Source organism: Rana temporaria, chromosome 4 (assembly GCF_905171775.1).
Source record: "Rana temporaria chromosome 4, aRanTem1.1, whole genome shotgun sequence".
Classification (NCBI taxonomy): domain Eukaryota; kingdom Metazoa; phylum Chordata; class Amphibia; order Anura; family Ranidae; genus Rana; species Rana temporaria.
Genome location: NC_053492.1, coordinates 241162465 through 241176433, shown reverse-complemented (window position 1 = coordinate 241176433; position 13969 = coordinate 241162465). Strand labels below are relative to the sequence as shown.

Here is a 13969-nt window from a genome sequence, read left to right as displayed (position 1 = left end):
TTGGAACACATTGATACTCACCTGCTTTCCTAGGGGATATTTAGGGAGAATACAAGTAAATTGATGGAGACATCTTAACACTGGAATAAAATTCTCATGGTAGGAGTGCAAATTTTCCAGAAATGTTTGTGTTATTTCCTGCAATAGAAAGATAAATATACTATAGTCATATACAGTATGTAGGAAAGGGTGAAAAAGAGCATCTTGATTACCTTTACGCTATTGGTCCTTTGATTATTAATCTAAACGTTCTGCAATTAAAATGTCCTTCGCACAAATCCTTCTCTTCTAACTTACCTACATCTTATATCAGAAGATCGCCATAGTTTAGGCATGCAAAGTTTGTCAAAAGTTGTACACGTCACTCTTTCCTACCAAAACTCTACTTGTAGGCCCCTTCCACACTGGGGCGAGGTCAGCGGTAAAGCGCCGCTATTTTTAGCGTCCCTTTACCGCTAATTTTGCAGGGCTATTTGGCCGCTAGCGGGGCAGTTTTACCCCCTCTAGCTGCCGGGAAAGGGTTAAAAAACCCTGCAAAGAGCCTCTGCAGAGGCACATTGCCGGTGGTATAGCCTCGGTGTCCCATTGATTTCAATGGGGGGGGAGCAGTGGAGGAGTGATATACACGCCGCTCCTTCACCACTCCAAAGATGCGGCTAGCAGGACTTTTTTTTACAGTCCTGCTAGCGCACTGCTCCAGTGTGAAAGCCCTCAGGGCTTTCACACTGGAGACACGGCAGCGGCTGTTTAGGATCGGTTTGCAGGCGCTATTTTTAGGGCAATAGCGCCTGCAAGACGACCTAGTGTAAAAGGGGTCTTAAAGTTAAAATGTATCAATTGATGTATTATTCTTTAATACATTTTTCTGTTTTACATTATTATTTAAAGGAAAATCTACTGTGATGCATTACACTCTTACCCCCAACTCGCAGGACAACAACTTAGGTGCCAGCACACTGATAGTGGATGTCACTGGGGAAGGTTAACTCTGCAGTTAATCCTTTACATATACAAATAGTAGTCACTGCATGTTTTAACAGTTAACATCATCTATTATAGCAGGCCTCGACAAAATCCGAGCGCCAGGTCGCAATTGCGACAAGAAATTGTGATTTGGCGCTCGCCGGTAATTGAGGCCGCGGCTTTGCAGACGTCGCGGGCCTGCGGCGATCGCACGGTGGGGGCGCAGAGAGGCACAGAATCCTGTGTCTCCGTGCACCCCGACCTCCACCACCGCGCGATCAAGGCGGCCACGCAACGGCCGGTAATTTAGGCCGCGGCTTTGCAGCCTTATGAAGGCCCAAGCTGCCTTCTGTGACCTGGCGCCATCTGGTGGTGGCCATTGGCATTACAAGTAAAACAGCAGTTCTAATATGTGTGTTTTTACTGTTTTCACTGCCATCTCCTTCCCTCTAATTAGAACCCCCAAACATTATGTATATTTTTTTATTCTAACACCCTAGCGAATAAAATGGCGATCGTTGCAATACTTTCTGTCACACCGTATTTGCGCAGCGGTCTTACAAGCGCACTTTTTTTGGGGAAAAAATACACTTTTTTAAATTAAAAAATAAGACAACAGTAAAGTTATCCCAATTTTTTTTATATTGTGAAAGATATGCTAAATTGATACCCAACATGTCACGCTTCAAAATTGCGTCCGCTCGTGGAATGCCGACAAATTTTTACCCTTTAAAATCTCCATAGGCAATGTTTAAAAAATTCTACAAGTTGCATGTTTTGACTTACAGAGGAGGTCTAGAGCTAGAATTATTGCTCTCGCTCCAACGATCGCGGCGATACCTCACGTGTGGTTTGAATACTGTTTACATATGCGGGCGTTACACACGTATGTGTTCGCTTCTGCGCGCGAGCTTGGCAGAACGGGCACGTTTTCTGGCTCCTAACTTTTTTAGCTGGCTCCTAGATTCCAAGCAAATTTGTCAAACCCTGTATTATAGCAAATCTGACCTTTAAGAAAAGTATGCGACACTCACTGCCATGACCGGACAGTAATGTAATGTAACAAAAATATGTTAAAATATGTTTGCTTTCTTCACAGAGGCAATAGATGCTTTAATTTCAGGTTAGAGCATTCAGAGATTCAGCTTTATGATTTTTAAGTATTGTTTTAATAATAATAAAAAAAAAGGCACACAAAATGATTTACAGATACCACAAAACAGAGAATTAGAAACAGTAAACAGAAACAGACACGGCTGGAATAGGCTACAAGACCATCAGCAAGAAGCTTGGTGAGAAGGAGACAACTGTTGGAGCGATTATTTACAAATGAAAGAAATACAAAATAACCATCAATCACCCTCAGTCTGGAGCTCCATACAAGATTTCGCCTCATGAGGTAAGGATGATCATGAAAAAAGTGAGGGAGCAGCCCAGAACTACACGGGATAAGCTTGTGAATGATCTCAAGGCAGTTGGGACCACAGTCACCAAACCATTGGTAACACAATACGCCGACCATGTAATGAAATCCTGCAGTGTCCGCAAGGTCCCCCTCCTTAAGAAGGCACATGTACAGATCTGTCTGAAGTTTGCCAATGAACATCTAAATGATTCAGAGAAGGACTGGTAGAAAGTGCTGTGATCAGATGAGACCAAAATGTAGCTCTTCGGCATTAACTCGACTTGTGTTTCGAGGATGAAAATGCTGACTATGACTCTTAGAAGACCATCCCTACAGTCAAGCACTGAGGTGGAAACATTATGCTTTGGGGCTGTTACTCTGCTAAAGGTACAGGCCAGCTTTACTGCATTGGGGGGGGGGGGGGGGGTTAATGGACAGGGCCATGTATTGTAAAATCTTGGATGAGAACCTTCTTCCCTCAGCCAGAACCGTATGGGTCATGAATGGGTCATCCAGCATGACAATGCCCCAAAATATACCACAAAGGCAACAAAGCAGTGGCTCAAGAAGAAGCACATTAAGGTCATGGAGTGGCCTAGCCAGTCTCCAGACCTTAATCCTATAGAAAATTTATGGCGGGAGCTGAAATGAGTTTCCAAGCGACAGCCAAGAAACCTTAAGGATTTAAAGAAGATCTGTAAAGAAGAGTGGACCAATCCTGAGATGTGTGCAAACCTGATAATCAACTGCAAGAAAGTGTGTACTTGCCAACAATGGTTTCTCTACCAAGTACCAAGTCATGTTTTACTAGGTTCTGTTCTTGGACCTCTCTTATTCTCCATCTACACCTCCCTGGGTTAGGTAATAGCCTCTAATGGCTTCCAATAACATTTCTGTGCTGACAACATCCAATTCTATATCTCTACACTTCAACCCACTCCTTCAGTCTCCTCACGTATCATTAATTTACTAACAGACATATCAGACTGGATGTCACACCACATCTTTAAAGTCAACCAATCAAGAACAGAGCTCATAATACAGTATTTCTTCCCCTGATTTCTCTGTCAAGATCAATAGCACTACTATCAGCCCGTCCCCGTATGCCAAGGTTCTAGGTGTAACCCTGAACTTGGAACTATTCTTTCAGCCCCACGTCAAACACTGTCAAAATTTTGCCGCCTCAATCTCCGCAACATCTCCAAAATAACCCCCTTCCCAACCAATGACACCACAAAGCTCCTAGATCGCTCCCTGGTAATTTCCTGCCTCGACTACTGCAACTCCCTCCTCACAGAATTACCTTTACATAGGCTACCCCCCTTCAGTTCATTATGAATGCTGCTCATCCTTCTTACCAATCGTTCAGTGTCTGCTACCCCTCTCTGTCAATCCCTCCGCTGGGTTCCACTCATCCAACAAATGAAATTCAAAACTCTAACAACTTACAAAGCCATCCACATCTCGGCTCCCAGCTACATCACTAATCTAGTCTCAAAATACCAACCTACTCGTTCCCTTTGTTCCTCCCATGGCCTCCTGCTCTCTAGTTTCCTCATCACCTCCTTCCATGCTCACCTCCAGGACTTTTCCCGATCCAAATAGGACAAATATCATTGTACAGGGTCTTATCCAGTGCTGACCAGCAATGTTACAGGCTATCCCCACATGGCCAGAGCAGGGTCTAAGCACCATTCCTCTGAGCACTGGAAAGCCATAGGTAACGGAACCAGAAAAAAACAGTCGCCTAATCCCAGATGGAATGGTTGAGAAGCTAGCAATACTTTAGTGCAGACACTAGCATAAAAAATAAAGCCTTGCCTAAAAGTTGTTATGCCTACGAATGGCTTTCCTTTCTTTTTTTTTTTTTAATACCCATATGTCCAATCACCCAAAGGTGGCACCAGGACCCTATCATCATGGAAATGAAAATGCTGTGTCCCATTATGTAAGATACAGTTAAGCATAAACAACTTCTCCATAAGCAGAGAAGAGGTCAATCACCCAAGTAAAAACTCACAAAGTGGCATGGGTTATAGCAGTATGCCTAAGGGGCGTGCCCAGAAAAGCCTTCTCTAGGGTCATATCACCTGTAGCAGGCTATAACCCAGGGACTATGAGCATCCAGCCAGTGTCCTATACTGTACAATTAAAGTGTAACTAACCCCAGGACCCTGCATTCACTATCTGGTCTACCACATTACACAAAACATGGATGTGCATCAGTTTTAGTAAATATAAAATGCTAAATATCCTTTCTCAGCAGCAGTATGAAGCAGTCTTGTGACTTCTATCAGTGTCTGGTTAAAGCTTGCAGGAGGAGTTTTCATACTGCGCTCACTGGGGGATTTTAATTATCCAGACATAGACTGGGCGGGGGGAACCACACATTCATCTAGGGCTCGCCAGTTCCTAAATGTCTTGCAGGACAATTTTATGGGTCAGATAATAGACACACCAACTATAAATAGAGCGTTACTGGATCTCCTAATTACCAACAATACAAACCTGATCACAGATGTGGAAATACGGGGCAATTTATGTACCAGTGATCACAGGTCAATTGGCTTCAGTATAAATCACACAAATAGGAAACATAAGGGGAATACAAAGACACAGAATTTCAAAAGATGGCAAAAAAAACATTTATTTTGATTTAACAATGGGCTATACTATAATAAATATATATCGACACCCTATACAGGTCATAGCATCCAATATATTGACCTGAGAAAATAAAAAAACATAACTAACATGGTTGCACCTAGTGACCAATCACAATTGTTTCCTATTTCTAGATTTTAGCAGAACAAAGCTGACTGAATGCTGTGAACTCCATGTTTGCCTTTAGTGCTCAAGTTTTTAATATCCGTGAGCTATAAAATCACAAGCCCACAAACTAATTGTATGTCTGGTGGCCAGCAGACCTTCAAAAACTGCAGAATATGTTTAATTAAGTCCAGTCATAAAATTGCCATGTCCTAAAACTTCTGTCAGATACACATCTGAATGTCTGGTTTTATTTGACCTGAAATTACACTTTCATACGGCTCAACTTTCAGCTCTATTCATAGTCCATAATATTTATTACGAAGTAGTTCCATTCATAATTAGCAATTACAGTAAAACCTTGGTTTGAGAGCGTTTTGCAAGACAAGCAAAATGGTTTAATAAATGTTGTGTATGTGAAAATATTGCGCAAACTTATAAAAAGGTGAAAAGGTGGGCAGCCAACACACAAAAAATATTTGTAAAGGTAATGTGTAAAGAAAAGTGTAGCGCCAATATACCTCAACTCCACTTTGGTGGGAAACCGAAAGGAGAGAGATAATATAAGATTGGAAATAATCCAAATGTGTACTTAACACCGTGAGGTGTGGTGACAATTATTTGTAATTGAGAATTTTATAAATCCCCAAAAAATAAATAAATAAACTTGTAAGGTGGGAATAGACACCTATAATGCAAAAAATGTCTGTGAGACAAGTATTCCTGTGTGAATATTAATGTGAACCTCAGAGGATCAACATGCACCTGTTGCCAGTTAAGTCCTGTTAGGAGCTTAGGAGAGAGATAATGGTACCCTCAAATAAACACACACTAAAGCAATTAACCTGCAAAGGCAGGTGAGCTATAGGTTCAAAACAAGTCCTTTTGGAAAAACATCTTAAATCATATGGGATGGTATTAAATTCGCATAAATTATATATAGTCCAATCCCCTGTTGGGAATAATACATATATATGGTCCTTTTGATTGTATAAATGCGATGTATATCCTCAGTAGCACGCTTCAATCAGACTTTTACGAGAGAAGAAATAACTGGGTACTCTTACCAGAACACGATGACCCACTACTCATCTTACGATGGGTGGGTCTCCAAGGCTTGTACGGGCCGATTGCCCTCTCTGGTTACCCTTGCGATGTAATTCTCTCAAGGCCTCTCCAGCCTTATGTAGTCTCCAGATAGTGATTGGTACGAGATTATACTCACAGACAAAAGGACGCAGATGTTCTCCAAAAAAGGTAGGTGATGGAATCAGTGGTTGATCACAACAGAGTATGTGGAAAAAGCAAAAAAAGAGCTCCACATAGTGTAAAAAAGTTACAGTTTTAATGAAAACTTCAAACTTGTGTCACTGAAAAAAGTGAGCACTCTGAATAAAATAACACTTTGAACAAAATTTTTTTTCCAAACAAAGTTCAGCAATAAAAATCAAAAGTCCAACAAAAAGTCAAAGAAATCCAAAAAAAACATGCAGCAAACCAAAAAGCTTTCCAATACAATAAACGGACAGAAAATATCCACAGATAATGCAGGTGATGGCGGTATGACCTGTGTACCCTACCGGTTTCGTCGCTATAAGGACTTCTACTGGGGTGTATACAGAGGTCTATGCCATCCACTGCCAATATATAGCCTAAAAGTCCACCTGTCTGTAATCTTACCTTGTTCCACAGCTGACTCCGGCGTGCGCTCCAATTAGGCACACATGTTTGGATTTGCTCTCCAAAGCCCGGAAGTAGTGGGGAGGGCCATTAGTAATAGTGGGCGTGTATACTGGAAGTGTCTCTAACTATCCAGTTTGACGCTGTCCTCGTTCTCCACCCCTCGCATAAGCCCATAGGCATAGAGAGCGCTAGACGTCATGCGCATGCGCACATCGCCATCTTGATGCCGCGCTTCCGCGTGTCACAAGGTAATTCAAGCCTCGTTTTCACGCCCGGGAGATGTGTTCATACAGCGCTGTGACGTAACGCACACGCTCTCCATACAGTAGTGCCGTGTGTCCGCGTGTCACGATGCGTTCCACGCCTCGTTATCACGTCATGCAAGCAGATTCCTGCATACAGGACAGCGGCATCTTGTGGGCAACTAGGGTTAGTGTTTCATTGAAGTCATTTGACAGCAAAGACCTTTAATATTGATGTTCCACAGTTACCTCTAATGGTCATAAACACATCCAGGTAATTCTACATATATTGGGAGAGTGAGAAACGTGGGTCCCAAGGATTTAAACTCAGACAGGTGGATCGACAATATGCAAAGGAAATAAAAATAACATATAAAGCCAATCATCAATATGCATTTAAACCGGCCACATTATATATTATCACATAGAACTATAAAGGGAATATAGAGATTTATCAGGCTTTTTACATGTATTAAGGCAATAAAATTTGTCCAAACCATATACAATCTCCCGGGCAAACCAAAATTTATTATCGCTAAGCCTGGTTGATGAAGGCGTTAACGTCCCACTCAACGTTTAACCCATATGGTACAAAACATTTTAGCTGGTAAATCCAGAATACCTCAAGCTTAGACACCCCTCTGACTTTGGGCTCGCCCCTCCAGTGGGGGACAAACCTGTCTATAATCTGGAATTTAGTGCCTTCTAGTTTTTTATTATGTTTTTCTACATAATGCCTGGGTACAGTGTGGTTAGTACGGCCTTTCAAAATCTTTGCCACATGTTCACCTACCCTTGTGGAAAAGCTCCGTATGGTGCGGCCAACGTACTGTTTTCCACAAGGGCAGGTGATCAAGTATACAATATTGGTTGTGGCGCATGTAAAGAAGTGACGCATGGGGTATTCTATCCCCGTGGTGGTAGACCTAAAACTGGTGTTTTTTTTCTTACCACATATATTGTTGGTGCACACTGTGCATCTCCTACAGGGATGATATCCTTTTGAGAGGGGAAAGAAAGACGGCTTTATAGGGGGATCAGGGACATTCGGTGCAATCTGATTCCTCAACGAGGTGGCCCCTCTGTAAATTATTCCAGCATTTTCGGGAAGGGATGGCCCCAAAATTCCATCACTCTTTAATACTTTCCAGTGTTTAGAGATGATCCCCTTTATCTGCCTGTATTGCACTGAAAATGAGGTAAAGAAAGAATTTTTGAACTTAGACTCTCCCACCTCCTTTTGTCGTGCCACAGTGAGTGAGGTTCTATCAACTGTTGCTATATTGTTAATTTCCTTATCGACCAAATGACCTGGGTAGCCTTTATCTACAAATCTTTGTTTGAGGATCTGCGCTTGTGTCTGGTAGTCTTCGATGTTCGAGCAGTTACGTCTAATGCGCAATAACTGACTCTTAGGTACCGAAGAGAGCCAGGATGGATGGTGACAGCTATCAACCGGAATATAGCCATTCCGGTCGGTGCTCTTGAAGTATGTTCTGGTTGTTAATTGATTATTTTGGACAAAGATCTCCAAATCTAAAAAGTGAATACTGGAATGGCTAGCCTCATAAGAGAGTCTAATACCCAAATCATTTGTATTCAAAGTGACCATGAAGTTGTTAAGGGACTCCCGGTCACCCCTCCATAGGAGGAGGATGTCGTCTATGTATCGAGCCCAGAGTACTACCTCTGGCCGATTATAAGCATAGACGACATCCTCCTCCCACTTGGCCATGAAGATGTTTGCCAAGCTGGGGGCAAACTTTGCCCCCATTGCCACTCCTTTGCGTTGTAAATAGTATTCCCCGTCATACCAGAAATAGTTGTGCGCAGTAGCGAACTGCAGGAGCTCCAAAATGAAGGTCTTTTGCGCACCGGGAAGGGTTTCTGAGCGCCCCAAAAAACATTCAACTGCTTTATACCCCAACTCATGAGCGATACAGGTATATAAAGAGGCAACATCCGCTGTCACCAGCAGCATGCCCTCCTCATATACTACATCCTGAAGGAGTGAGATGGCATGCCTAGTATCTTTTAAGTAGGAGGGGATATCCTTGACTATGGGCTGAAGATGGTAGTCAATATACTTGCCCAAGCGTGCTGTTATGGAGTTAATCCCACTAATAATGGGCCTCCCTGGAGGATGGACACTGTCTTTATGAATTTTCGGTAAAAAGTACATCACCGGAATTCGTGGTACTTTTGGGACCAGATAGGCTCGTTCTTTTTTGTCCAAAATTCCCTTCCGGGTACCATCTTCAATAAGCTTCATCAGAGAGCTTTTGAAGTTATTAGTGGGGTTTGAAAGTAATTTAATATAGGTTTCAGAATCCCCCAGTATTTTGAGCATCTCTTCATGATATGCTGATTTGTCCAAAATAACGATCCCCCCTCCCTTATCTGCAGGGCGAATGGTAAGGTCTTTGCGTTCGCATAAACTTTTCAAACCTTTCCTGATGTTAGGGTCAGAATATGTTCTTTTTGGGGGAAGGTCATCCAAATCTTTCAAAACCAAATCCCTGAACACCTTCACACTTGGAGCCATTGGGCAGGGAGGGTTGAAAAGGGATGGGTTCGAAAGGCCTGTATGGATGATTTCTGAGGATACTTCTGATAAATTTGACCTAATTGGATTACTCAAAAAATAGCGTTGAATGTTGAGCTTGCGCACAAACTTCTGGACGTCTATAAATGTGTCAAATTTGTTTAAGTTCTTAGGGGGAACAAATTTTAACCCCTTGTCCAAAACAACCTTTTCAGCTTCCGTGAGTGTGGTGGTGCTGAGGTTGAAAATACCTGTCCCTATTGAACCCTTGGCCTTTTTCGACCGGGCGCGCCGCCCCCCTCTCGTGCCGCGTTTTGTTCGCCCTCTCTGTTGTAATTGGCATGATCCCTGTAAAAATCCCCTGGGTGATTTGGTCTCGGTTGGTCTTGATTATAATGATATGGGGATCTATCATGTTGGTTGACCTCTCGATACATGTACCCATATTGGTCATATGGTCTCGGTGGATAGTCCCTGTATGAAGGCCCCCCTCCTCCTCCCCGTCTCGGGGTGGTAGGAGGATGTCTTTGGGGGTAATCGTTGTGATTTCCACCATAGGGTGAATAGTCACGTGACCGTCCTTCTCGTGATTGATCTCTTGGGTTATGATGTTTACCTCGAGGTCCCTTCCCCTTTCCTCTGTTATTCTGTGAGTTACCATTCTGATATGCATTTGGGGTGCAGGGTCCAGCCGGTCTAACATTAGACCCACTTGACCTTGTAGAAGGTACTGCTGCCTATACTGGCTGCGAGAAAGAGAGGATTTTGGCATCACTGGTGGACGGTTGCGACAAATCCATATCTGTTTGTTGATGGTCGGTATTTGTGTTAAAATTGGCATTTGTTTGCCAACTAAACACAGTACCTGACTTGTAATCGGCAAGATCCCTATTATATTTCTTTTGCTTCTTAATCCTTTGCTCACGTTCCTCCTTCTCCAGGTGGTTTTTTAGGTTAGTGGATAGTGTGCTGTACTCAGGTGTAGTTTTGGATGTTAGGAGCTTTTCTTTGATATCTTTAATCTCCTTATCTAACAAAACCATTTTGGATTTTTTTCTATCAGTTAAAAATTCTAAAAGGGATAGTCCCTGTTTATTAAAAAACTTAAACCATGATTCCAGGTCGGGATCTCCCTGTTGGGGATGAACATCCCATCTAAGACCTCTCGGGACCATCTCTTCCTTGGTGTAATGCTCCAAAAAAGCAGTGTCCCATTGGAGGTGTAGTTCTGAGGTCATAATATTCTTCAGCCTAACAAACAGACCTCCAATTTCAGAGTCTGAATTTAAGGCTGAGAAAACCCCTTCAGTATTAAAAGTCCGACTACTGCGGTAATCGAAGATGTCCATTTTTCAAAATGGAAGAAGATGCTGCAATATATAAATATTTAAATTCCAAAAAGCAGTGTATGTGAAAATATTGCGCAAACTTATAAAAAGGTGAAAAGGTGGGCAGCCAACACACAAAAAATATTTGTAAAGGTAATGTGTAAAGAAAAGTGTAGCGCCAATATACCTCAACTCCACTTTGGTGGGAAACCGAAAGGAGAGAGATAATATAAGATTGGAAATAATCCAAATGTGTACTTAACACCGTGAGGTGTGGTGACAATTATTTGTAATTGAGAATTTTATAAATCCCCAAAAAATAAATAAATAAACTTGTAAGGTGGGAATAGACACCTATAATGCAAAACATGTCTGTGAGACAAGTATTCCTGTGTGAATATTAATGTGAACCTCAGAGGATCAACATGCACCTGTTGCCAGTTAAGTCCTGTTAGGAGCTTAGGAGAGAGATAATGGTACCCTCAAATAAACACACACTAAAGCAATTAACCTGCAAAGGCAGGTGAGCTATAGGTTCAAAACAAGTCCTTTTGGAAAAACATCTTAAATCATATGGGATGGTATTAAATTCGCATAAATTATATATAGTCCAATCCCCTGTTGGGAATAATACATATATATGGTCCTTTTGATTGTATAAATGCGATGTATATCCTCAGTAGCACGCTTCAATCAGACTTTTACGAGAGAAGAAATAACTGGGTACTCTTACCAGAACACGATGACCCACTACTCATCTTACGATGGGTGGGTCTCCAAGGCTTGTACGGGCCGATTGCCCTCTCTGGTTACCCTTGCGATGTAATTCTCTCAAGGCCTCTCCAGCCTTATGTAGTCTCCATATAGTGATTGGTACGAGATTATACTCACAGACAAAAGGACGCAGATGTTCTCCAAAAAAGGTAGGTGATGGAATCAGTGGTTGATCACAACAGAGTATGTGGAAAAAGCAAAAAAAGAGCTCCACATAGTGTAAAAAAGTTACAGTTTTAATGAAAACTTCAAACTTGTGTCACTGAAAAAAGTGAGCACTCTGAATAAAATAACACTTTGAACAAAAAATTTTTTCCAAACAAAGTTCAGCAATAAAAATCAAAAGTCCAACAAAAAGTCAAAGAAATCCAAAAAAACCATGCAGCAAACCAAAAAGCTTTCCAATCCAATAAACGGACAGAAAATATCCACAGATAATGCAGGTGATGGCGGTATGACCTGTGTACCCTACCGGTTTCGTCGCTATAAGGACTTCTACTGGGGTGTATACAGAGGTCTATGCCATCCACTGCCAATATATAGCCTAAAAGTCCACCTGTCTGTAATCTTACCTTGTTCCACAGCTGACTCTGGCGTGCGCTCCAATTAGGCACACATGTTTGGATTTGCTCTCCAAAGCCCGGAAGTAGTGGGGAGGGCCATTAGTAATAGTGGGCGTGTATACTGGAAGTGTCTCTAACTATCCAGTTTGACGCTGTCCTCGTTCTCCACCCCTCGCATAAGCCCATAGGCATAGAGAGCGCTAGACGTCATGACGTCACGCGCATGCGCACATCGCCATCTTGATGCCGCGCTTCCGCGTGTCACAAGGTAATTCAAGCCTCGTTTTCACGCCCGGGAGATGTGTTCATACAGCGCTGTGACGTAACGCACACGCTCTCCATACAGTAGTGCCGTGTGTCCGCGTGTCACGATGCGTTCCACGCCTCGTTATCACGTCATGCAAGCAGATTCCTGCATACAGGACAGCGGCATCTTGTGGGCAACTAGGGTTAGTGTTTCATTGAAGTCATTTGACAGCAAAGACCTTTAATATTGATGTTCCACAGTTACCTCTAATGGTCATAAACACATCCAGGTAATTCTACATATATTGGGAGAGTGAGAAACGTGGGTCCCAAGGATTTAAACTCAGACAGGTGGATCGACAATATGCAAAGGAAATAAAAATAACATATAAAGCCAATCATCAATATGCATTTAAACCGGCCACATTATATATTATCACATAGAACTATAAAGGGAATATAGAGATTTATCAGGCTTTTTACATGTATTAAGGCAATAAAATTTGTCCAAACCATATACAATCTCCCGGGCAAACCAAGGGGAAAAAAATTTATTATCGCTAAGCCTGGTTGATGAAGGCGTTAACGTCCCACTCAACGTTTAACCCATATGGTACCTAAGAGTCAGTTATTGCGCATTAGACGTAACTGCTCGAACATCGAAGACTACCAGACACAAGCGCAGATCCGTGCTACTGAGGATATACAATCGCATTTATACAATCAAAAGGACCATATATATGTATTATTACCAACAGGGGATTGGACTATATATAATTTATGCGAATTTAATACCATCCCATATGATTTAAGATGTTTTTCCAAAAGGACTTGTTTTGAACCTATAGCTCACCTGCCTTTGCAGGTTAATTGCTTTAGTGTGTGTTTATTTGAGGTTTAATAAATGTTGCCATGATATAAAAGCGATGTCTTGATATAAGAGTAGCGTCATGTCACAACGAGTATAAAAAAAGAGTGGAGCCTCCAAGTGTAGCAATATGGTTACATTTAATGAATTTACAACATCTAGTAACTTATTGCTACACTTAGAGGTGCCTCTCTTCTCTTTTATACCCTGTAAAAAAAATGCTTTGATATACAAGTGCTTTGGATAACAAGCATGTTTCTGGAACGTATTATGCTTGCAAACCAAGGTTTTACTGTATTATGATGTATGTGAAGATGCCAGTCACACTCAAAACACACCTGTGTTACAACATTCAGAAGGCAAATGAGAACTAAAAAAACTCCCAAGTAGATTTTGCTTAAGAGCCAATAGGGTATTTGGTGTCTAACAAATTGTGATATCTTAAAGTGTTACTAAACGCACAACAGTAAAATCAGTGTGTGTATGTAGTAAAGCATCCTACACCAGCATCGCTCAGGTTAAACCTTTAATGGGATGTAATGCCGCGTACACAATCAGTTTGTCTGATGAAACCGATCGTGTG

At 41.9% G+C, this 13969-nt stretch overlaps 1 protein-coding gene across 1 annotated transcript in view; it reads right to left on the bottom strand.

Annotated features, from left to right (window-relative positions):
• The window catches only part of ORC3 (origin recognition complex subunit 3), a 147101-nt gene that overhangs the window by 59487 nt on the left and 73645 nt on the right, over positions 1-13969 (bottom strand). The window contains exon 13 of the mRNA XM_040350080.1: positions 22-138. Within this exon, the coding sequence (XP_040206014.1) occupies positions 22-138 (117 nt within the window). The remainder of the gene's footprint in view (positions 1-21; positions 139-13969) is intronic.